Raw genomic sequence first — 24,542 nt, forward strand, 5'->3', positions numbered from 1 at the left:
GATTCGGAGCCAGCCTCTGCTGCGTGGCGAGGCCTCCACAACTTAGTGAGACCCAGTTTAAAAAAAAAAAAAGTCTGGGGTGTATCTCAGAGGTAGACCGCCCCTGGGTCCTGGATTCTATTCCCAGTACCACCAAAAAATAAAATAAAATAAAATAAAATAAAGCCACTCTAAGTCTCTGCCTTTGAAAAACCCAGAAGGGCCGGAGTGCTGCTCTGTGGAGAGTGCTCGCCTAGCCGGTGCATGGCCCTGGTTTTATCCCTAGCACTGGAGAAAACAGAAAGAAAGGAAGGAAGGAAGGAAAGAAAAGAAAAGAAAATTCCGGGAGGCTGTGCCAAGTTCCTGATGGGATCCAGACGCCCGGCTTTCCTGGGCGGAGCTCGGGTTCCAGGTCCAGGGCCGCCCTGCGGCTGCGGCGGGTCACGTGGGAGGCCCGAGGGCCGGGCCGGAGCCGCTCGGCTTCGGTGCCTCAGTTTCCCCACCCGTGAAAGGAGCAGGACACGTGTGTGAGTGGTCCTGGGGACTGAGCCCAGGGCTCCTGCCACTGAGCTGCGCCCTCAGCCCCTCCATGTTTTAAATCTCGAGCGGGGGCCCCGAGTTGCGCGGGGAGCCCTCTAACCTGCAGCCTCCTGCCCGGGGCTCGGCGAGCCTGCCTCGGATGCTGATCACAAAACAGGTTGTCTTGCAGCCAGAAGACAGTCTCTGGAACCCCAGAGGAATGCTCAGCGCCCCAGAGCTCTCAGATATTTCCAGAAGGTCCCAGACCCCCTCTCCTCCACCGAAGTTCAGTCGTGTTCTAGGGTCGGGTCACAGAGGAGAAACTGAGGCTGGAAGGAGCGGTGCTTGCGGGCCAGCATCAGGGGCCTCCCTGGCCCTGACGGCAGCCAGGTGAGCTGGGTGGGACGAGACGCTGCGGACGCCTGTGGCCTTACAAGACAGAACAGGTGTCAGACCCGGGACAGACTCCTAGGGCGGAGGGAACGGGAGGCAAGACAGTCCAGGCACAGAAGACGGAGATACAGCGAAAGTCAGTGCTTAGCACTTGCCGCGCACACAGGAAACTCTGAGTTCCATCCCCAGCACTGAAAAGAAAAAAAAAGAAGAAGAAAAAAAAAAAAGCCAAGCACGGTGGCACACACCTGTACCCGGTACTTGGGAGGCTGAGACAGGAGGATTGCACATTTGAGGCCAGCTTTAGAATATAAAATAGCCAGGCCTGGTGGCGCAGGTCTGTAATCCCCGCGCTTGGGAGGCTGAGACGGGAGGATCGCGCAGGTTCGAAGCCAGCCTCAGCTACCGAGTGAGGCTCTCAGAAACTTAGTGAGACCCTGTTTCCAAATAAAATACAAAATAGGGCTGGAAGTATAGCCCGGAGGTAGAAAGCCTCCGGGTTCCACCCCCAGTACCACACACACACACACACACACACACAAATATATATAATATATATAAAACAGGAATGGGAGTGTAGCTCACCCTGGTTTTCAATCCCCAGTATCACTAAATAAATAAATAGAAAGTAGCAACTTATTTTTATTTACTTTTTTATGTGTGTGTGTGTGTGTGTGTGTGTGTGTGTGTGTGTGTGCCGGGGATTGAACCCAAGGGCATTCTACCACTGAGCTATACCCCCCGCCCTATTTTATTTTTTATTTTAAAACAGGATCTCACTAAGCTGCTGAGGTCCTTGATAAATTGCTGTCTGGCAGGGAACCTGCAATCCTCCTGCCTCGGCCTCCCGAGTACTGAGATTACAAACCCGCACCACCCCGCCCTGCTAAAATGTAGCAATTTAAGGCACAAATGCAGGGAGGGGGGGTCTACATCATCTTCAGAGACGACCCCCCCACAGAGCCCCTGTTTTTATTTTTGTGCTGGAGACTAAACAAAGGGGCAAACGACCTCAGAGCTACACCCTCAACCCTTTTTATTTTTATTTTGAAACAGGGTTTGCTAACCTACGGAGGCCAGACTCCAGCCTGAGGTCCTCCGGCCCCGGCCTCCTGGGTACTGCCATTCCAGCGGCGCCCCAGCAGGCCCGGCTCCATCTCACTCTCCTCCCGGGAGCCGAGCCGCCTGGGCGCTTTCTGCAGCCCAAGCTCAGGAAATACTTGCTAGGAGAAGAAATGAACAATTACAGGCTCACGGGCAACCGCTGCCGCTGGAGAAGGTGGGTGAGCATGCTCAGGATGGAATCCAGGACGGAGAGGCCGGCAGGGCTGCCGAGGGGGCCCCCAGCCCGGCCCGGTCCTCGGCCATCTCAGCCGAGCCCGGGGTCACAGTGGCCCCAGCCAGGTGCCCCCACTAGAAGCCGAGTCCTGCCTATGACTAAGAGTTTGGCTGGCCACCCCAGCAGCTGCCCGGGCGGCGGGGAATGCCGGCCACGGGGCCCTGGGTGCCGGTGGCCTGTGTCCAGCTCTGGCCGCACCCGCGGCCCCCGGCTGTCCAGGGCAGGGCCCGAGTCCGCGCCGGAGCTCAGTGTCCCGGGTCGGCCGGAGCCTCGGGGTCCAGCGCCTCCTCCTCCTCCTCGGCCTCCTCCAGGGTCAGCGCAAACTGGAACCTCTCGAGGGGCCCGGCCCGCTCGGGGCTGCCGCTGTCGGGGGGAGTCCGGGGAATCCTGCTGCGGTACCACTCCCGGTTGTCCTCCAGGGTGTCCAGCAGGCCCTGGGCGTCCGGGTGCACCAGGTCCGCCCAGGTCTCCCACAGCGGATGCGCGATGTAGTCAATGAAACCCACCTGGGGCGGGAGGGCGCGGCGTCACCCAGAGCCCCGGGCTGCTGGTCCTGCCGCTCCGGAGCCCAGAGTGCTATTTTTTTTTTTTTTTTTTGTGGTACTGGGGTTCCTGGAATTACATTTTTATTTGGAAACAGGGTCTCCTAAGCCAGCGCGCGCGGCTGGCTTCGAACCTGCGCGATCCTCCTGTCTCTGCCTCCCAAGCGCGGGGATGACAAGCGTGCGCCACCACGCCCGGCAAAGAGTGCTATTTTCAAACTACTAATCATCTTTCAAAATCTCCTTTTTTGTGTGTGGTACCAGGGATGGAACCCAGGGGCATTCTACCTCCAAGCTGCACCCCCAGCCCTATTTTTTATTTATTTATTTATTTATTTTGAAACAGGGTCTCACTGAGTAGTAAAGGGCCTCACTAAGTAGTTGAGGCTGTCTGAGAACCAGCGATTCTCCTGTCTCCGCCTCCCAAGCGCGGGGATGACAAGCGTGCGCCACCACGCCCGGCTCCAAAACCTTTTTCAAAAAATCCTTCTGGAGCCGGGCGTGGTGGCGCACGCTTGTCATCCCCGCGCTTGGGAGGCGGAGACAGGAGGATCGCGCAGGTTCGAAGCCAGCTGCACTGGCTTAGGAGACCCTGTTTCCAAATAAAAATATAAAAACAGGTCTGGGAGTGTATCCTGGAGGTAGAAGGGCTTCCGGGAACCCAGTACAAAAAAAAAAAAAAAAAATCCTTCTGGGAGTCAGGGTGGTGGAGCACCCCTGTAATCCAGGTACTTAGGAGACTGAGGCAGGAGGTTTGCAGGTTCAAAGCCAGCCTCGGAAATATAGTGAGACCCTCAACAACTCAGTAGGACTCTGTTTCCAAATAAAAACTAAAACAAGAGCCAGATGTGGTGGCGCATGCTTGTCATCCCAGCACTTGGGAGGCTGAAACAGGAGGCTCACGCAGGTTCGAAGCCAGCCTCATCTACTTAGTGAGGCTCTCTGCAACTTAGCGAGACCCTGTTTCCAAATAAAATATAAAGCCGGGCGTGGTGGCGCACGCTTGTAATTTCCTGCATTTGGGAGGCTGAGACAAGAGGATCACGGTGTGCAGACAGCCTCAGCTACTTAGCGAGGCCCTTTGCACTCAGTGAGACCCTGTTTCAAAATAAAGAATAAAAAATAGTACTGGGGTATAGCTTGTAGGTAGAATGCCATTGGCTTCCATCCCCAGTACTGCAAAAAAAAAAAAGAAATTATATATATATATATAATTTTTTTTTCTGGATGTCTGGGAGTGGAGCCCGGAGGTAGAAGGCCCCTGAGTTCAATCCCTAGTACCACAAAAAAAAAAAAAAAAAAAAAAAAAATTTAAATAGGCCTAGGGGCGTGGCTCAGAGGCAGAGTGTCCCGAGCGAGTCCCCGGTTCTGGGCCTCCGCTCAGCGTAGCTCAGGGCGAGCCCGGGCCCGGCGCCCTCCCCGCCTGGCCGCGCACCTGCGACTTCTCCACCGAGGCCGTGTGCTTGTCACACATGGGGCTGATGTCCAGGCCCGACTGGCGCTCGCGGTCGCCCTGCTGGAAGAACTCGGCCATGATGCGGTCGGTCCAGCGGCGGTACAGCGGCAGCGGCTTGGTGGGGTTGCTGAGGTCGGCGCAGTGCACCAGGCTCTGCAAGACCTGAGCCCCGAGGGTGTGAGCCGGGCCAGGAAGGGCAGAGACCGGCGCACGGAGGCTGGGCATGCAGTCGGCGCTCTATTAATGCACAAAAGGAAGCTCCCGCCGGCCACAGACCTGGATGCGATCAGAGTAGTTGTCCAGGAGCAGGACTCCGAGTCTGGTCACTTTCTTGGTCTCCACCATGGTCTTGAGGTCCGCCAGGAGGTTCATGTGTTTGGACATGTCGGTGGCCAGCACCTGGGGGCGGCGGCGTGAGGACCCGGGCCCCCCACTGCCCTCCCGCAGCGCCCCGCCCCTTCCCTGGGGTCCCTGGGGAGGCTGAGTCAGGAGGCCCGCAGGCCGGAGGCCAGCCTCCGCAGCTTAGCAAGAAAGGCTGTTTCCAAACAAAAACAAAAACAAAAAGGGCTGGGGGTGGAGCTGGGGTCTCTGCCCCGCTCAGGGGGCCCTGCAGGGAGGCAGCCGCCCCGCCCGCGGCCTCACCATGTCGATGACCATGCGACGCAGGCGCAGCCGCTGCTTGCCGCTCAGGTTCTGGAAGATGTCGCAGTTCTCCGCCTGCAGCAGCTTGAAGCCCACGGCCAGGTGGTGGTTCTCCAGCACCGAGACGTCGTTGTACATGAGCGCCAGCTCCGAGTCTGCGGGGAGGCCGGAGCCTGAGGACCCGCCCACCTGTCCCCCTCCGCCAGAGGCGGGCGAACTCCTACCCAGGCGTGGAAGGCCCATCTCTCATGCCCTCCCCGCCCCAAAGCCATCCAGGCCCCGGCCCTGACTTTGCAGGACTCGGGGTGTCTGTTTACTCAAGGAACGGTTCCGGGGGCCCAGCGCCGTGGGAGACAGCAGCGCCAAGTCCGCGTAGAATGAATGGATGGGTCTTGGGCTTTCTGAGTGAAAGCCAGCACGCCATGGCTTGTACACAGCAGGCGCCCAATAATGACTGCTGGTCTCTGAGAGGTTTTTGTTTTTGCAGTACTAGGGATAGGACCCGGGGACAATCCACCTCCGAGCTGCACCCAGTACTACTTTTTACTCTTTATTTGGAAACAGGGTCTCACTGAGTTGCGGAGGGCCTCACTAAGTAGCTGAGGCTGTCCGCGAACCGCGATCCTCCTGTCTCAGCCTCCGAATGCTGGGATTACAAGCGTGCGCCACCACGCCCGGCTCAACTGAGTTTTATTTTATTTTATTTTTTTTTGTGGGTACTAGGGATGAAACCCAGGGGCCTTTTACCTCCAGGCTACACCCCAGACTTATTTTATTTTTCAGTTTGTAATCACGGTCTCACTGACTTGCAGAGGGCCTAAGTAGCCGAGGCTGGCCTCGAACCGCGATCCTCCGGTCTCAGCCTCCCAAGCACTGGGATTACAAGCCTGCGCGCCACACCCGGCTGCCAGCTTGAGTTTTTAGACTCCTGCAAATTCTCCAGACTTCTGAAGATTTCTGCAGACAGGTCAGTTCTGCGCTGGGTCCTCTGTGTCATTATTGGGCACCTGGTGTATACCTGGCCCTGAGCATGGAGCCAGGGAAGCCACAGCCCCCCGCCCCCCGCCGGCACCCTTCTCACTGGTGTTGATGAGGAACTGGTTGGAGACGCCGGGGTGGTCCACGTCATGGATGGCGCTGGCGAAGATGGCGGCCAGAACTTCCAGGTCGGTGAACACGGCCTGAGCGGGCGGAGGCGTGAGAGGCGGACGGACCGGCGCCCGCACACCCACCCCGGCCCGGGACTGACCTCGAGTGCGGGCGTGGCCAGGAGCACGTGTGTGGACTGCACCACGTCGGCTGCGTGCAGGCTGTTGTGGTAGGCCACGTCGGCGCGGTAGTGGCCCTCCAGCGTGAGCAGGTAGGTGGCCAGGGTGTCGGCCGGGATCTGGAAGGTCTTCAGCAGGCCCCGTTCCTGCCCCGCCACAGGCCCCTGGTCACGCTCCTAGCCCTGCCCTTCCCGAACTCCTAGTCACCCTTCAGCGCCCCCTCCGGCATGCCCTGTCTGCCCTTCCTCAGCTCTGACCTCTCTTCCACCCCACCACGACCCAGGACTGAGGTTGTTGACAATAAACGTCCACCTAACGAGCTCCTATTCGCCCTTCGGCGCCCTGCTCAGATGATCCCCTGCGGGGATATCGCGGGGATGTGAAGGGTGAGTGTCCGTGAGGTCCGGGGAAAGAAGGGGCGAAGCAGAGCGCTCAGGCCCGCAGGCCACAGCGCGGACGGACCTGGAAGACGCTGAACATGACGGCGGTCAGGGGCCGGTTCCCGCTCAGCTCGGCCACGCGGAACACGTCGAGCCCCCACCGGCCGGCGTCTCCCAGCTCCTGCAAGGCGAGGGTCGGGCTGGGTCCTGCCTCGCGCCTGTGGCCAGGCCGCGGGGCCGCGGGCCGCGGGGCGCACCTGGGCCAGCTGCGCCTCCTGCTCGGTCTGGACGCCGAAGCGCGGGACGGCGGCCCCGGAGAGGCCGGCATCGTGGGGGAGGCCGCGGAGGCCGCCGATCTCGGACATGGGCCTCCGGGCCTCCTCCAGGGCTGCCCTGGGCAGCTCCACCTCGGCCTGCTGGTCTGCGGGAGGACAGCAGGGCACGGGGCTCAGCCGGGCCGCCCCGCCGCCTCCTCTGCCCGGGAGGACAGCAGGGCACGGGGCTCAGCCGGGCCGCCCCGCCGCCTCCTCTGCCCGGGAGGACAGCAGGGCACGGGGCTCAGCCGGGCCGCCCCGCCGCCTCCTCTGCCCGGCCCCCGGTGACCCTCACCCGGGCTGGGCCCCCGGGCTCAGCATTTCCCCCCAACAGCGCAGCTCCAGCTGGGGCACAGGGGTCTGACTCTTCCATCCCCTCCCTGGTGAACACATGCTTCAGACCCAGCTGGGATCCCACTGGCAGTGCCCCTGCCCTCCCCCGGCTCCAGCCCTGAGCACTGGGCCAAGGCGGCCTCCACATCTGGGCTCGGCTCCCACTTCTGGGTCTTTCCCTCGGTGTCTGCGCCTCCTCCATAACTCCAGGCCGCGGCCCAGCGCGCTCACCGAGGAAGGTGCGGGAGATGTACTCGGACACCTGGTTCCCAGAGCGGCTGGTTCCAGACAGGTGAGTCAGCTCCCGGTTCAGCATGCGCTTGAACTGCAGGGGAGGGGCGGCGGGAGGGGACAGAGCCGGTGGAGGTGGGCGGGGCCGAGGGCGGGGCCGAGGGGGCAGGGGTGGGGCCAGTGGGTGGGCGGGACCCGTGGGGACGGGGTGGGGCAAGTGGGGCCAGGGGAGGGGCCAGTGAGGAGGGGGAGGGGCCAGTGATGCCGAGGGCGGGACCCGGGGGGCCAGGGGCGGGGCCAGTGAAAATGGAGGCGGGGACAGAGAATTCTGGGGCAGGGCCAGTGGAGATGGAGGGAGGGGCCAGTGGAGATGGGGCAGGACCAGCAGAGCCAGGAGTGGGGCCAGTTAGGGCAGGGCGGGGCCAGTGAGAATGGGCGGGGTCTGCGGGGATGGGGCGGGGCCAGTAGTGATGGGGGCGGGACCAGTGGTGATGGGGCGGGCCCAGTGGAGATGGAGGGAGGGACCAGTGGGAATGGGGCGGGCCAGTGGAGATGGAGGGAGGGGCCAGTGGTGGGGCGGGGCCGTGGGGTGGGGGCGGGGCCAGTGGAGATGGAGGGAGGGTCCAGTGGTGACGGGGCGGGCCAGTGGAGATGGGGGCGGGGCCAGTGGAGGTGGAAGGCGGGGCCAGTGTTGACGGGGCGGTGCTGTGGGATGGGGCAGGGCCACTGGGGATGGAGGGAGGGGCCAGTGGTGATGGGGCGGGGCCGTGGGGCGGGGGCGCGCTCACCTTGGCGGAGGCCATGTCGCCCACGGAATGCTGCGTCTGCAGAGTCTCCAGCTGGTCCAGGCACCAGTCCAGCTCCTCCAGCGTCTCCAGCGCCAGCCTCTGCCCGGTGTCCTCTGGGGCAGAGCGGTCAGAGCCTGCCCCTCCCGCTCCCCGCAGACCCAGTGTCCCTCGGCTCCACCTCCTCCCCGGCCCCTGAAGCCCTCCCCGCGGGCCGCTCCAGTCCAGGTCTGTCTGCAGGGGGCTGTGTGGCGGAGGGTGGGCGTCTCGCCCTCTCTGAGCCTCAGCCTCCCCCTGTAAGTCCTGGTGGATTCCACTTGCCAGGGCGGTTCTTTCGGGTTAGGGTTGAGGGTGCCATTTGCCGTGATCCGGGAGCTCATGGCCCACGGGGTCCCTAGGTCGGACACTGAGGTACACGCTGTCCGTGGGGTGGAGGGGGACAGGCGCCTTACCTGCAGGTGGCGGGGGCTGGCTGCTCGCTGAGTTCCCTGCAGATGTCCGCCTGAGGTTACAGAGGGCGCAGGGGCAGGCAGTCGCTCCAAGCCCTCCCTCCAGGCCCACCCATGTGCCCACCAGGCCCACCGAGGAGTCCCCCAGGCCCCGCCCGGGTCTTTCAGACCCGCCCCTCACCCCCAGGCGCCAGAGCCCCCCCACGCCCTCCTGTTCTTTCTTTCCTTTATTTTACCTTCCTTGCTTCCTTTTTTTGGTATTGGGGATGGAACCCAGGGACATTCTACTTCCTCTGAACTACATCCCTAGACCGTATGTGTCCGCGTGCGTGCACGTGTGTGTGTGTGTGTGTGTGTGTGTGTGTGTGTGTGTGTGTTGCAGTACTGGTGACTGAACCCAGGGGCATTCTACCTCTGAGCTAAATCCCCAGCCCAATTTTTTTGTTCTTTACTTGGAAACAGGGTCTCCCTGAGTTGCGGAGGGCCTCACTAAGTAGCTGAGGCGGCCGTGAACCTGCGATCCTCCTGTCTCAGCCTCCCGAGTACTGGGATCACAGGCGTGCGCCACCACGCCTGGCTTTCTTACCTTTCTATGGTGCTGGGGTTGGAACCCAGGGTCTCTGCGCTAGGCCAGCACTAACCCTGAGCCTCCCCGCAGCCCCTGCCGGGCCCCGCCCCAGCCTACCTGGCTGCCCCGCGGCCTGAGCTGTGCACCAGGACTGCCACGTTGCTCCGCACCGTTCGCAGACTGGCTAGGACCTACGTGGACCGAGGTGTGAGGCACGATGGCGGGGGGCCGGGCCGCGCCTTCTCCAGCTGTGGTTGGCGGGGCAGATACTCACCTGGGCGAAGGGCGTCACGATCAAGTCTTCGCCATGTCTGCAGGGAGACAGACCATCAGGGAGGCATCGGGTCCCTGGGCTTAACCCCCGCGCGCTCCCCGAGGGACCCCACAGCCCCCTGGCCAATCACTGGCTTTATGGCATCTTATAGTGGGGAAACTGAGTCCCAAGGGCAGTTGGGGTCTCGGTAGAGTGAGGACAAAATTGGTTGTATTTTTCTTTTCATTATCGTTCCTGGGAAGCTCAGATCAAAGTATTTGATCAATTGCTGCCAACTGGACTTTGCGTTTCTGGAAGGCCCCCCACACCCTCCGTCCGGGCCCCCCCCACATCGTGCTCAGCTGGATAAGTTAGGTGCCTGGCAAACTCCTACTTAAACGCCAACGCCTAGCTCAAGTGGCCCCTTGAAGACGTTTGCGGAGCGGAGGACACGGGCGGGTGGAGAGGTGTCCTCCCGCGAGCCGCACTCACAGGTCGCTGGCCACGGAGGAGTTCCGGGACATGGCCTTTGGTGAAAGTTCATGGTCGCTGTCTGAGCGGTAGAGGAAGGACTCTCGGCGCTGGCTGTGAGCGGCGGGGCCCTGGACAGCCCGGCCCAGGCCAGGCCCGGACTGAGGGTCCAGGGAGTTTCTTCCACAGGACAGCCCATTTTCCAGGTCAAAGCTGGAGGTAGAGGAGGCCGAGATCAGACCTCTGCGCTGGGCCCGGTCCCCCTGCCCACAGCCACGCCCTCACGCAGGGACCTGCACCCCGCACCCCGCTCTCCCTGCCCCAAGGTCCTTGCCACGGGTCTAGACTCCAGCACCTGGGCCCCAGATGTCCCCTCGTGACTGTGTGACCCCGGGCAGACCCTCTTTCTCTAGCTGTCACCAAGTCAACTAATATGCTTCACTCCCAAGGGCTCTTTTAAGGGGTTATGTCTGAGCGCCTGAGGATGGCGCCTGGGCATCCATATTGCAAAGGTCACACGGGAAGTCCACCTGGACTGAAACCAGAGGGATATGGGTTTCTGTGAGATAGAACAGCCTCCAGGCTCAGACAGAGGCCCCACCCCCAGCCGCCTTGACCACGCCCCTGGGCTACAGAACCACGCCCCAGGCCCCCAGACTCCGTCCCACCCTCAGGCCCCGCCCACAGCCCACCAGCCCCGCCCTGAGCCCCGCCTTCAGCCCCAGCTCCCATCCAGCCAGCTTCCTTCTGAGGTGGAGGCTCAGCCTGGTCCCTTCCACCTCAGGGCCTTTGCACCAGCTGAGCCCGCCATTCAGTCCCAACCCTGGCTTCCCTCCTCCCACATACTTACTGGGCAAGGGGCTCTGAGCCCCTCGCCTCGGGGAGAGAGGGCTTGGGGCAAGGCCAGGGGTGTAGATGGACAGGTGGCGACCTCGGGAAAGGGCTGCCTGAAAGGCTGGGGTTTCAGAAGGCGAGAGTGGGACCCCAGAGACAAGGCAGAACCGGAACCGCCCCAGGTTCGGGGCTTCCGTCCAGGCGCCAGTGTCCACCTGGCCCCTGCCGTGACCGCGCCCTCCTGGTTCGGAGCCGGGCCCAGCGCGCCTGCGCCTCCCGGGTTTCGGTTCCCGCCTCCACGACGTCTCGGGGTGTCCCTTAGGTGCGGAGCTTGTGGGGGTCAACACGTGGCGGGCTGGGGGATGCTACTAGTGGGGGGGTACCCAAAACTTGCCTTGGGATGTGGGAGGCTGGGGGTGGCAGCCCCTGCCCCTCTCGCACCCCTCCCTAAAGCTTCTGGGAAAACGCCAGGAGGAGCCGGCTGGGGCCTGCGGGCAGGAGCGGCCGCCAGGTGCCGGTTCGAATCCGCCTCCCGGGCACCGAGGGTCAAGGGCGGGTCTGTATTTTCCCGGGATGGAGGGAGGCTGTTTTTCTCTCTGCTCTAAACTTAGCCTGGAGCGGCGGGGTCAGGCGCTGGTTCCATGACGCGGGCAGTGCGGGGCAAGGTCGCCCTCCCTGTGGGAATCGCGCAGCTGGCCGCAGGCCAGGCTGAGAAACTGAGGCAAGGAGACACAGAGGCCCCGGGGCCTCGCGACTAGGTTTGGGTCCAGCCTGCGACGGACGCCCTGGGCCCCCCTGCCCGGCTGGCACTGGCTTGGCGAGCCTCCCTGAGCCTTGGAGAACCAGGCCGCCAAGTGGGTATGAACTTGGCGCACAGTGAGGCAGGGTACCAGCCTCGACCTGCCCCCCTGCCCCAGGGAAGGATGGGGAACCGAACTCGCCCTTCCCAGAAGCAGCTGAACAGAGCAGAACGCGCCCGCCGCTCAGCTGGCCCTCTTACACCCCGCAACACCCCGCCTCCAGCGTCCCTGTTAATCCAGCCTCTGTGCAGAGCCTCGGTCCTCTGCCCGGGACGCACGGGAGGGTCGGGAGGCCGGGCGCCTCACCCCCAGCTCAGCCGCCAGGCCCGGGCCCGCGGGAGGGTCGGGAGGCCGGGCGCCTCATCCCCAGCTCAGCCGCCAGGCCCGGGCCAGCGCGGGTCAGGAGGAGACGTGAGCGGCCGCTCGTCCCGCCCCGGGCCTCGCAGCTGGACAGGGACCGTCCTGGTCCCCTGGGCGGGTGTGAGCTCGGTGGGCGGAGAGAGACAGGGATGGAGATGTAGAGACAGGGTCGGAGTGCAGAGAGACAGACAGACAGACAGACAGACAGACAGACGGGAAAGGGAGGGAGTGCAGGCGTCGGTGCGGCCCAGCCCCGCCTCACCACAGCGGATGGGCCACGGTGAAACGCCGCTGCAGCCTGAGGCTCTGGAGGCTCTGGTTGACCAGGAGCTTCCTGAAGAGCCCGGGAGAGCTTCGCGGGGAGCCCCGAGGGGAGCCGGGGGCCGCGGCGGGCGAGGAGGAGCCCTGCATGGCCGACGCGGAGGCTGGACGGAGCGCAGGTCCCGAGCGCGGGGCCTTTTCTGGCTGGCCCTGGGGGCGGGGTCCAGCGGGGAGGGAGCCGGGAGCCCCCGCCCGGCCGCTGGACAGCTCCCTGTGGATGCCTGGGACCAGCAGGGAAGCCGAGGCACCTTCAGACGCGCCTCTCTGCCTCTCTCCTAGGGGCGGCCTGTTGGGGCGCAGAACCCCGGTCTTGGCCACTTCCTGCGGGGTGTCCCCCATGGGACGGACTCTAGCGCTGCCAGCCACAGGGCAGGATGAGGAAGTCAGAGGACCACAGGATATGTTGGCCCTGCCCTGCGCCCCCGGGCCTCTCGTCCTGGAGTTCCCCCGGGGGTGGCCGGCGCCCACCTGGGCCACAGCAAAGCACCAACCCCCCCTGGCTGTATTCCAGACACACGGACCCCCCCCCCCGAAGGCTGCTGGGAAATGACAGACACCCTAATCCTTTGCCAGGTGGGGTAACTGAGGCTTAGAGAAATGGTATCGGGCATGGGGTTTCCATGCAGGCCGGTAGGGCTCCAACCCAGCGACCCCACAAGTCCCCGCATGACCCCACCTGGGCTGACATTCCCCAGGCCTTGTCTCTGGATTCTTCTCCTCTCCGGCTTGTTCAAACATCCGCAGTCCCCCCCCCATCCTTCCGCCCTGTAATGATGCAGCTGCCCCTCTGGGCCCCCAGAAGGACCCCAGGGGCCTGGGAAGGGGGGGGCCCTAGTGTCTGGGTGCTCACGGAACCTGTACCGAGTGCTCTGCACGCAGAACACCGGGTCGGCCCAGCCCCGGATCATTCTGCACAGAAGGAAACTGAGTCTCCACGGGTGTCCCAGGCCCGGGAAGGACAGGGAACACCATGAGACGGGCGAGGCCAACGTGACCCTCTTGAGCCACAGGGTCTCTGGACCTGACCTTGCCCCCGGCTAGGGAATGACCCTGCCCTGGGTGTCCCCAGTCAGATGGCGCCCATGTTTCTGGCCCTCCGAGTGATGTGAGACAGGGTTCCCCGGGTCAGCGCTGGACAGGAGAGGCCAAGGCTGGACACCATCCCCACCGTGGCACAGAGGGGAAAAGGCAGCGGGTGGCCGGCCCAGGCGGGTGGGAGTCCAGTCTCAGGGATCAGCCAGAAAGCCCTAAAACCAGACACCTGCTGGAAACCAACCTTACCCACTGACCCCAAGACAAAAATACTATTTGTGGCTGCTTCAGCTGGACCTAATTATAGCCGTCCCCCGAGGCCCTCAGATCTGCCTGGTGCGTGTGATGGAGCCGGGTCAAAGCGAAGTGTGTGTGTGTGTGTGTGTGCGCGCGCGCATGTGTGTGACTGGGGAGTGCACCCCACTACCTCCAAGCTACACCTCCCCCCAACCCCATTTTATTTTATTTATTTATTTTGTTTTTGTATTTCTGGGAATGGAACACAGAGATATTCTACCTCCATGCTACACCCCCAGCCTTTTTTTTTTTTTTCAGTCTGGGGATGAACCCAGGGGCATTCTGCCTCCAAGCTACACCCCCAGCCCTATTTTTTATTCTTTATTTTGAAACAGGGTCTCACTGAGTTGCAAAGGGCCTCCCTAAATAGCTGAGGCTGTCTGCAAACCGCAATCCTCCAGTCTCAGCCTCTCGAATGCTGGGATTACAAGCGTGCGCCACCACGCCTGACTCCTATTTTTTATTCTTTGTTTTGAAACAAGGTCTCACTGAGTTGTAAAGGGCCTCACTAAGTAGCTGAGGCTGGCCACAAACTGCGATCTTCCTGTTTCAGCCTCCCAAATGCTAGGATTACAAGCGTGCACCACCACGCCCAGCTCTCCATTTTATTTTTTGTTTTAGAACAGGGTCTTTGCTAAGTTGCCGAGAGTCTCACTAAGTTGCAGAGGCTGGCTTGGAACCTGTGATCCTCCTGTGTCAGCCTCCCCAGTACTGGGATCACAGGCGTGAGCTACCATGCCTGGCTCCAGGGGTCTTGACACAACCCAAGCCCCTGTGGGATGAACTCAAAAGGGGCCCGTATCCCCAAGGAGATACTGAGGCCCAGAAAATTCAGCCCTTCCCCTAAAATTGTAGACATAAAGCAGAAGGTCGAGACTAAATACAAGGCTAGGAGGATGCTACCAGGCAGCTGGCCTTCAGTCCAGGGCTGCTCAGAGAGGTGTGGTCACTTGGCCAAAGGTACACAGCCGGCTGGGGCAGAGTGAGGTCGTGTGAACTTGGGCCCCCACCCACTTGAATGGTCAATGGGCTTTATCCCATCTGGAGCCCCAAGGGCCATTCGGACACTAATATTTCATCAATAGCTGTACTATTAAAATTTCATCACCCAGCTGGGCGTGGTGGCGCACACCTTTATAATCCCAGCATTCGGGAGGCTGAGACAGGAGGATCGCAGTTTGAGGACAGTCTCAGCTACATAGTGAGGCCCTTTGCAACTCAGTGAGACACTGTTTCAAAATAAAGAATAAAAAAGTAGAGCTGGGGGTGTAGCTCAGAGGTAGAATGACCATGGTTTCTACCCTCAGTTCAGTACTGCAAAATAATAATAATAAAAAAATAAAAATAAAAAAGAATAAAAATTAGGGCTGGTGGTGTAGCTCGGAAATAAATGCCCCTGGTTCCAACCCCAGTACCGTAAAAAAAAATTCATTACCAGGTTCAATTTAAGTATTCTATTAACATTATGAACAGCAATGTAATTTAAGAGCTTTTTTAAAAATTTTTTCCTGCTATACTGGAGATTGAACCTAGAGGCATCCTACTTCTGAGTTATACCTCCAGCTCTACTTTTTATTTTTTATTTGGAAACAGGGTCTCATTAAATTGTGGAGGGCCCTCAGCCTCTGCTACATAGTGAGGCTCTCCACAATTTAGTAAGACCTTGTTTCAGCCGGGCGTGGTGGCGCACGCTTGTAATCCCAGCATTCGGGAGGCTGAGACCATGCCTAGTACCACAAAACAGAAACAAACAAACAAATAAAGAGTCAAGCATGGTGGCGCACGCCAGTAATCCTAGTACTTGGGAGCTGAGATAGGAGGGTTGTCGATTTGAGGCCGGCCTCAGCAGGGTAGCGATGCCCTCAACAACTTAGCAATTAAAAATTGCTAACAAGCCGGGCGTGGTGGCGCACGCTTGTCATCCCCGCGCTTGGGAGGCTGAGACAGGAGGATCGCGCAGGTTCGAAGCCAGCCTCGGCTACTTAGTGAGGATCTCAGCAACCTAGTGAGACCCTGTTTCTAAATAAAGTATGAAATAGATCTGGGAGTGTAGCCTGGAGGTAGAAAAGCCCCTGGGTTCCACCCCTAGTACCACACATTAAAAAAAAAAATGCTAACAACTTAAATTAACAACTTAGCAATTAAAAATAATAATAAAATAGGGCTGGGAGTATAGTTCAGAAGTAGAATGTCTCCAGTACCACGAAAAGTAAAAGGAAATTAAAGAGGGCCGGGCGTGGTGGTGCACCCTTGTAATCCCAGCATTCGGGAGGCGGAGACCGGAGGATTCTGGTTCGCGGACAGCCTCAGCTACTTAGTGAGGCCCTCTGCAACTCAGTGAGACCCTGTTTCAAAATAAAGACTAAAAAATAAGGCTGGGGGTGTAGCTTGGGGTAGAATGCCCCTGAGTTCCATCCTGAGTACAGGAAAAAAAAAAAAAGGAAAAGAAAAAGAAAAAGAAAGAAAGAAAGAAAGAAAGAAAGAAAGGAAGAAAGAAAAGAGAAAAAGAGAAACAGGTGAGATCTAGAGGCAAGTCAGGAACTTCTGGGGTTCGAGGCCAGTCTGGGCAACTTAGTGAGACCCGTCTCCCCGTAAAAAAATAAAACAGGCTGGGGGGCGCGGCTCAGGGTAGAGCTCCCCCAGATCCCAGCCCCCGATGACACCGAAACTGGACCAAGAAATAGCTAGAGAGCGGGGGGAACCCGGCCCCCTGACCTTGCGAGTCCCTGGAAAAAGCTGTAAGAGGGTGCGGGCCAGCGCCGCTCCGACTCGGTCCGCCGCCAGTGTCTAACACACCCTGGGCTCCGCTCCTCCTCCAATGGCCCCTGCCTGGCCGCCTCGCCTCTGCCGCCGCCAGGGGGCCACCGAGAGAAGGGAAACGGGCGTCGCAGCGCCTCTGTCACTGAGGTCGGGGGAGGAAGCTGTGGGCCCTTGCCCAAGTGGCCAGAGAAGGAGAGGGAAGCCAGGTCACAGTGTGGGCATGGTCGGGTCATGCCCTCCCCTGCTCCAGGTCCTCCCATGGCTCCCCATGGCCTCAAACCTGTGAGTGTGTGTGTGTGTGTGTGTGTGTGTGTGTGTGTGTGTATAATTGAACACAGGGGCATTCTACCTCCACGCTACAACCCTGGCCTTATTTATTTATTTATTTACTTATTTATTGTGAGTCTGGGGATGGAACCCAGGGGCATTCTACCTCTGAGCTACACCCTCAGCCCTATTTTTTATTCTTTATTTTGAAACAGGGTTTCAGTGAGTTCCAGAGGGCCTCACTAAGTAGCTGAGGCTGGACAAGAACCCAGGTCCTCCTGTCTCAGCCTCCCAAATGCTGGTATTACAAGCGTGCGCCACAACACCCGGCTCTAAAAAATTTTAAATATTGCTCCTCCCTAGAGACCCACGTGGCCTGCCTTCGCCCTTCCGCTCCCAGCCTCACCAACCTCCAAACCGAGCCAGCCTGCACCCTCCTGCAGCCTTGCCCAGGGACTCGAGCCTCCCAAGGTCAGGGGCCCAGGTTTCCCTGCTCTCTAGCAGCCAGGCGGGCTGCACCCCAGGGTTCTGCCCCCCTGCTCTCCCCGGCTGACCTTGCCTCTTCCAGGCCACAGGTAGGGGGAGCAGGGCGGCCTCCAGGAAGCCCCCCCCCCCCCAGCCAGCAGAGTGCAGCCTCTGAGCGGCGCGGCTGCACGATTACTGTGATTCTTTGATCTGGGAGCCCCTCGAAGGCAGAGCCCTCCCAGGTCTCCCAGTTGTCCCCTCAGTACCTGGCACCCAGTGGTGCTCAATTAATGCTTGTGACCAAAACAGCGCCCGTGGCCAGCCGTCTAGCCACAGGGATCTGCTCTCGGTGCCCCTCCCCGACCCTCTGGGGTCTGAGGTTCGGCACATTCTGCCCCATCTGCCCGGTGCACCTGTCCCTGTGCTACACTGAGATGCCGCTTCTTCCAGGCTGCCCTCCCTCCCCAGCTGTGCCGGGAGTGTCCTGCAGTCCCTCGGTGCCCCGGCCTCCTCCCCTGCCCCACGGCACAGATCAACCCGGTGTCTCCACCGCCAGCCCTGTGTCCAGGTCACCTCTGTGTCCATGGCTGGAACCTCAGACCCGGCACTGGTACACAGTAGGAGCTTAACAAGTGCTCTCTGAGGATGGGCAGCTGACCCCTGGGGAGGTGTAGGGAGGTACAAGCGGGTACAGTGTTCCTGACACTGATGACAGGGCCCAGAGCTCACAGCAGCCGCCTTGGCGCCTGAGCTTAACAAGTGCTCTCTGAGGATGGGCAGCTGACCCCTGGGGAGGTGTAGGGAGGTACAAGCGGGTACAGTGTTCCTGACACTGATGACAGGGCCCAGAGCTCACAGCAGCCGCCTTGGCGCCTGTGCTGGGACTTGGTTCCCACTGGGGTTCGCGGAGGGGGAGCCCCTCCCTGCACGGCAGCACGGACGCCACCTGCGGGCACACCAGGCCTGGCACATGCTCGGCTGCCCCGTGCCTGATGTGCAGGCCTCCTCGTGTGCCCGTGAGAGCCGCAGCCCTCCCTCCTGCCTCGCAGAGCCACGTGGGGTCTCCCCCCAGACAGGCCCAACCAAATGTGTTTGTTCTTTCTTGAACATGGAAAATCGTGAGTCACCAGGAGGGCTGGGGGAGGAGCGGCGGGCCGGGGAGGGAGGCGAGGGCAAGGCCGGTCACGGGGAGCAGCTCCAGGCCTGGGCGTGGGCCGTCCAGCCCCAAAGCTTCCCGGGTTCGCAGGGCCCGGCTGGAAGCCATGGCCAGGCTTATTGATCCAGTAAGAAACCAGGGGCCCAGGGGACCCAGAGAAAACCACGGAGCCCAGAGAGGGAAATGGTTCCCTCGAAGTCACAGAGGCCTGCCGGACTAGCTCTTCCTCGGCCGGCAGGGCGCCTCCCCAGGACGCCGCCCCTCTCCTCTGCCCCCGGCTCGCCCCTCTCTCCGAGGCAGGAGCATCGCCCTCGTCCCAGTGCAGGGAACGCCGGGGGCTCGGGCTCCCAGGGGCGTCCCTCCTCCCGCGAGGGAGGGCGGGCCGACCAGACCACCCAGGACCCCGCCCCGGCCAGCGCGGACCCCGGAGCCGCCACGACTTCTGCCCCCGTGGACACGCGCGGACATTTCAGGTTCCGAAAAACTCTGGGCCGCCGGGCAAGGACGGAGCCGGGGAGGCCGCCGGGGCTGGGGGGGGGGGATTGAGGCGCACGCGCCCCACCGTCTGGGCTCGCGAGCAGGTACACACAGGTACACACCAGACACACCCGGAGACGCAGCGCCACACAAAAGATCCTGCATGCACTGGTCACAACTGAGCGCACACACACGCGCACACACGCGCGCACACGCGCGCACACACGCGCGCACACACGCGGGGACGCAGTCCACCTGGCGCGCCGCGTCACACAAACACGCTGGAAGTCTGGACACCCGCCCCAGGTCCACCCGGGGAGAAACAGCTGTTGCTGCAGCGAGACCCCCGCCCGGGAGAAGCGGGGACCCCCCCCCCGCGCTCCCACCAGGCCCCGCGCGCCCGCCCACCTACCGCCTTTGCAGTGAGGTGGGCCAGGAGCGCCGAGACGCCCCCAGCCCCGGCCTCCCCGCGCTCGGGTCGGGCTCGCGGGCGCCCGCGGGCGCGTCTGGGTCGGAATAGAAGCGCTGCTGGATGCGAATGGGGCGCCGGGGCTGTCGCCACAGGTGTTTGGGGGCTCTGGGCGCTCCCGGGCGGCTGCGATTGCAGATCAGCCCGCTGGAGGCCTCGGCCCCTTCTCCAACCCCCAGGGTCTCCATGTGCGAAAGCTGGGGGCGAGGCGCAGAGGCAGGAGAAGGGAGACCCAAGGAGAGGGAGCCAGGCGCTCCAGGTGGGTCGCCCCGAGCTGGGGGGGGGGTCCTGCTGGTGCTGAAGGGTGGGGGGGTCTGGAGAGGAGCGGGACCTCGGGGGCTGCAGACGGCCTGTGCCCTCCCGGGATGGGCGGGAGAGTCTAGACAAGGGTGTGGAGTGGAGCAGACGGGACTTGTCCTGCAGTGGTGTCGGTGCAGCAGGGAAGGACCCCAGCGCCCAGGCGCTGTCCCTCTTCCTGGTGCTGAAAGGGAAGGAGGGCGGTTCAGGAGCTCCAGGTGGAGGAGGAAGCAGAGAGCTGTCCGGGTCCCCTGGTGCTGAAGCCGGGCAGGGAAACGGGATTCCCAGCGCCCCACAGACCCGGGCGCCATCTGGTCTAGAGGCCTGGGAAGCCTCCACCCTCCCCAGGGGCCGCGACAGGGTCAAGGGTCTGGTCCTGGGAGACAGGCACAGATGGCGGTCTTTCCACCCAGTGCCAAGCAAGGACATCTCTCGCCCACGCAGGACAGGGGCCCCCAAAGGGCCAGGAGGTCGGGAGGACAGTCCCACCCCAGCTGAGCGCACCAACGTGCCTCTGGCTGGGGCCCCAGGAGGCCGGCTTCCCCTAACAAACCTCCCGGGTGTGCGTCTAAGACCCTCCCTGCCCTGAGCCACGGCGGGGCCGAGTTAGGTGTGGATGAAGAAAAAGACGACCCACCTTTTTGGGGGTGTAAGCCCCGAGCAGGATGCAGGAACGTGTCTGAGTCCCCCCGACCCCCGTCCTTATAGTCGCGCCGACGCTCAGACCCTTGGCGGGAACCGCGGGATCTCATTTGCCCCACCAGGCCCTGGGCCCACCTTGTGGCTGGGATTCCCGCCCTCCAGTCCCCCGCTGGCCCCTCCCACACAGTTCTGGAAACTCGAGTCCCCACCCGCGAGGCGGTAATTGTCTCAGGGGTAATTTCTCGGGAAGTGGCAGGGAGGAAAAAGAACATTTCCCATCATGGTTAGCAGCAGCCGCCGCAGCAGACCTTCACAGGCCAAACAGCAGGGGTGGGGACTTAGCGCTCCCCTGGGTGAAACCTGGGGAGGCTCCCTGTGGCTCTGCATAGGAGCAGGAAGGGCTGCTGGAGATCTGGGGGGCAGGAAGAACCCTTAACTTTCCAGGGGGATCTTTCCCATAGAAGCTAGCAGCCCCCCAACAACTGTACTTGGGTGTCCAGGCTGGAGAAATCAAACACTGGACCCAAGGCAGAAAGAAAGACTGAGCTCAGGCCCCCAGACTGTACCGCGTGGCGCACGAGAAACGCTCTCTTCTCTACTTCTCCTCCTCCTCCTCCTCCTCCTCCTCCTCCTCCTCCTCCTCCTCCTCCTTCTTTTGTGGGTCCAGGGATGGAACCCAGGGGCATTTGACCTCCAAGCTACACCCCCTGCCCTATTTTTTATTCTTTATTTTGAGACAGGGTCTCACTACGTTGCAGAGGGCCTCAGTAGGTAGCTGAGGCTGTCCGCAAACCGCGAACCTCCGGTCTCAGCCTCCCTAATGCTGGGATGACAAGCGTGTGCCACCATGCCTGGCTCTTCTTTTTAAATAGGGTCTGGCTAAGTTGCCAGAACTGACCATGAACCTGTTACCCTCTAGTCTCAGCCTCCCAATTACTAAAATTAAGGGTGTGTGCCACCACACCCAGCTCCTATTTTATTTTTTAACATTTATTTGTTTGCTTGCAGTACTGGGAATGGAACTCAGGATAATTCTACCTGTGAGCCACATCTAATCCCTATTTATTTATTTGTTTGTTTGTTTATTTATTTATTTATTTATTTATTTATTTATTTATGCGGTACTGGGGATGGAACCTAGGGACATTCTACCACCAAGCTACACCCCAACCCTATTTCTTAATTCTTTATTTTGAAACAGGGTCTCACTGAGTTGCAAAGGGCCTCACTAAGTAGCTGAGGCTGGCTTTGAACCTGTGCGATCCTCCTGTCTCAGCCTCCCAAGTAGTGGGTTTACAAATGTGTGCCACCACGCCCAGCTGCAGCTGACTTTTTTTTTGGGGGGGTGGTACTGGGGATGGAACCCTTCTACCTCTGGGCTACACTCCCAGACCTATTATATATTTTATTTGGAAACAGGGTCTCACTAAGGTGCTGAAAGCCTCATTAAGTAGCTTGGGCTGGCTTCAAACCTGTGCGATCCTCCTGTCTCAGCCTCCCAAGCGCTGGGATGACAAGCGTGCGCCACCACGCCCAGCTAGCCATGGAGGACTTTAAAATTTCAATATGATCAACACTCTCCTAAAAAGAAAAAGCGCCCCTTATGTCCCCACTGTGTGCCAGGCGTCCTTCATGCTCCAGGCGGGGCTCGGATGTCCCAGGGGCAGGACCTGAGCTTCCCCTGGGACCCCATGGCCACCTCCCTCCCCCCACACAACTCAGAGCGGCCTGCGCTGTCTCCATCGCCAGACTCAGGGCACCTCCGTGTTCATGGCCAGGCCTTGGTGCAGGGCCTGGCAGCACACAGCAGGCGCTTACTTAATAGCTGCTTTCTGAGTGGGAGAGGAAAGTTCTGCCAGGTGAGACACCCGTCCTGGGGTGGCCCCTTGCCCCCCGTTTCTCCTCACCTGCTGAAGGGCGGGCCGTGGCTTTTCTCTGTCCCTTGAGCTTCGATGGTGAACAGCACACGGATGCTGGGCTCCGCCTCCCCGGGGGCCCCGAGGCGGCTGGACAGGGGGGGCAGCAGTGGCGTCCCCGAAAAACGTCTCCGAATGGCCCCGCCACCGAGGGGACCCACCAGGGCCGAGCCAGGATCGGCCGGCTCGCGGGCCCGCTGAGGATACGGCAAGAATGAGCAGGTCCCAGGCGTGGCCCTCGCCGGGACCCGGGGACCTGAGGCTCTGCGGGCCATCCCCCTCCCCCGGGGCCGGCCCCTCCAAGCCTCCATCTGGGCGTCCGTAGTTCTCAACCTTGAGGGAGACTCGGTTCTTGCTTTTTTGTGGTACTGGGGACTGAACCCAGGAACATTCTACCTCTGAGCTATACCCCCGGCCCTATTTTTCATTCTTCATTTTGAAACAGGGTCTCACTGAGTTGCAGAGGGCCTCACTAAGTAGCTGAGGCTGTCCGCGAACCGCGATCCTCCTGTCCCAGCCTCCCAAGCACTGAGATTACAAGTGTGTGCCACCACGCCCGGCTTAGGTTTTATTTTGAAACAGGACCTCACTAAATTGTTGAGGGCTTTGCTAAGTTGCTGATGCTAGCCTCAAACCTGCAATCTTCCCGTCTCAGCCTCCCAAGTGCTGAGAGTACAGGTGTGTGCCACCACGCCCTGGGAGAGAATTAATTTCTTAGGAACCCTGCCTGCCAGGCTTGGTAGGGTACTGGCTGCAGGGGGCATAACCCAGGGGATAGTGGAAAAGTGGGGAGTCGGGCTCCGAGGGGAGCCCCACCTTCCACTGCTCTGCCCCCTCCCAGCCTCACAAGTCAGTCTCTCAGACTGAACATTTGAGAGGGGAAACTGAGGTCTGAGGCTGCCCCCGCAGGGCCTGGGGGGCACAGGGAGGGGCGGGGCCTCTGCAGAGCCCTGGGCGGGCTACACGCATGTCTTATGCTGTGAGGACGGTTCTTCAGGAAGTGACCCATCGGGGTCCCCTGGCCGGGGGCTGAGACCCACGGAGCTCTTCGCCTTGACCCGGTCTTTCTAGGACCCAGGATACTTGACAGCCGGCTATGTGAGCGTGCTGTTCCCACCCTCTCCCAGGACACCTGGATTTCCCTGCGGGAATCTGACTGCCCCTCTTTGGCCTCCCCTGGGAGGGTTCCCAGAAACCGAAGGGCGTGTGCCCGGGGAGAGGCAGAGACTGGAAAGTTTATGGACAGAGGCCCCGCCAGAACCACGCCACTGAGACCAGAACCACGCCACTGAGACCCACCTGCCACTTTCTTTTCTTTTTTCTTTCTTTCTTTTTTTTTTTTTTTCGTACCCAGGGATGGAACCCAGGGACATTCTATCTCTGAGCTACACCCCCTGCCCTGTTTTTTTATTCCCTATTTTGAAACAGGGTCTCACTGAGTTGCAAAGGGCCTCACTAAGCTGAGTCTGGTAGTAAACCCAGAACCTCCTGTCTCACCAAGTTGTGGAGGACCTGAGCTGCTGAGGCTGACCTTGAATCTGTGACCCTCCTGTCTCAGCCTCCTAAATACCAGGTGTACCCCTCCATACCCAGCTGGCTTAGCATATTTTTTCCCCACAAGCAAATACTGAGTTTCAGAGAGGTGACCAGCCCCTGAAGCACAGGTCGTCCACCTAAGATGCAAACCCGGCCCCGCTTGCTCCTGCCTCTTTCCCCCAGAATGGGGCACCTGGCCCTGCTCCAGGGGCGTGTCGCCACCCCATTCCTGCCCCCGGACTGGAGCCGGATTGCCCTGGGGAGGGGGTCAAAGTCTCGCATCCTGGCCTGGGTGCTTCCCCTGGTGCCAAAAGCAGTGATCATAGCCCTGGGCGGAGCCGGGACCGCCTCCGGCCTCCCTGGGCCTCTCTGGTCTGTTTTCCCTGCAGGGGGTCTCCAGGGAGGTGCGGGGCCTCCCTGCCACTCACCTCGCTCAGCAGGAAGGAGAGGGCGGTTCTGCTGCGCCGCATGCCCGGGGTCTCTGGACCTGGGGGGGGCGGTGAGCTTGGGTTCCTGGCACCCCGAGGTTGATGGGACGCTCCCCCACGCCCCCAGGCACCCATCTAGGGTGAAGCTGCCTTCTGCCACTGCTGGGGCCTGTGCTGGCGTCTCCGTCCAGGACGCCCAGACCCTGTCCCCAAGACCCTGGGGCCCTTACCCGTGCCCCCCACAGAGCTACAGCAGCCAGGAAGACGTCCCTGGGCCCCGGGGCAAAGTCTGTCCAGCCCCCAGGGGGCTCTGGAGGCCTCTGGGGCAGTGAGACCCTGCGCGACTCAGAAGCCGGCTTCATGTGGCCAGGACAGGCCGGGGCTCATTGGCCCGCTCACCACGACCTCCCAGCGAGCAGGGCAGGGTCTGGACCTGTCCAAGAGGGCAGCCTGGGGTCCCCCGCCCCGCCAGGGCCCGGATGGCACCCTTGGGGAGAGCAAGCAGTGGGCCAGAGGGCGGGAGGTGTGAGAGAGACAAGCCCCAGGTGGAGGGCAGGGCGCGG

The 24,542-nt window shown here is 61.1% G+C and overlaps 1 protein-coding gene across 1 annotated transcript in view; it reads right to left on the reverse strand.

The window, feature by feature from the left end:
* PDE4C (phosphodiesterase 4C) overlaps positions 1-24,021 on the reverse strand; it is a gene marked incomplete at both ends in the record, with an annotated part of 29,478 nt that extends 5,457 nt beyond the window's left edge. The window contains 18 exon segments of the mRNA XM_080715437.1: positions 2,147-2,259; positions 2,429-2,483; positions 2,485-2,736; positions 4,208-4,390; positions 4,505-4,627; positions 4,871-5,025; positions 5,952-6,051; positions 6,120-6,284; positions 6,601-6,699; positions 6,776-6,939; positions 7,397-7,490; positions 8,185-8,297; positions 8,634-8,683; positions 9,316-9,389; positions 9,473-9,509; positions 9,944-10,135; positions 22,007-22,212; positions 23,980-24,021. Of these exon segments, the coding sequence (XP_080571563.1) occupies positions 2,147-2,259; positions 2,429-2,483; positions 2,485-2,736; positions 4,208-4,390; positions 4,505-4,627; positions 4,871-5,025; positions 5,952-6,051; positions 6,120-6,284; positions 6,601-6,699; positions 6,776-6,939; positions 7,397-7,490; positions 8,185-8,297; positions 8,634-8,683; positions 9,316-9,389; positions 9,473-9,509; positions 9,944-10,135; positions 22,007-22,212; positions 23,980-24,021 (2,217 nt within the window).
* Positions 24,022-24,542: the final 521 nt, after the last annotated feature.

This window comes from Muscardinus avellanarius (assembly GCF_963383645.1).
Source record: "Muscardinus avellanarius genome assembly, chromosome: 18".
Classification (NCBI taxonomy): domain Eukaryota; kingdom Metazoa; phylum Chordata; class Mammalia; order Rodentia; family Gliridae; genus Muscardinus; species Muscardinus avellanarius.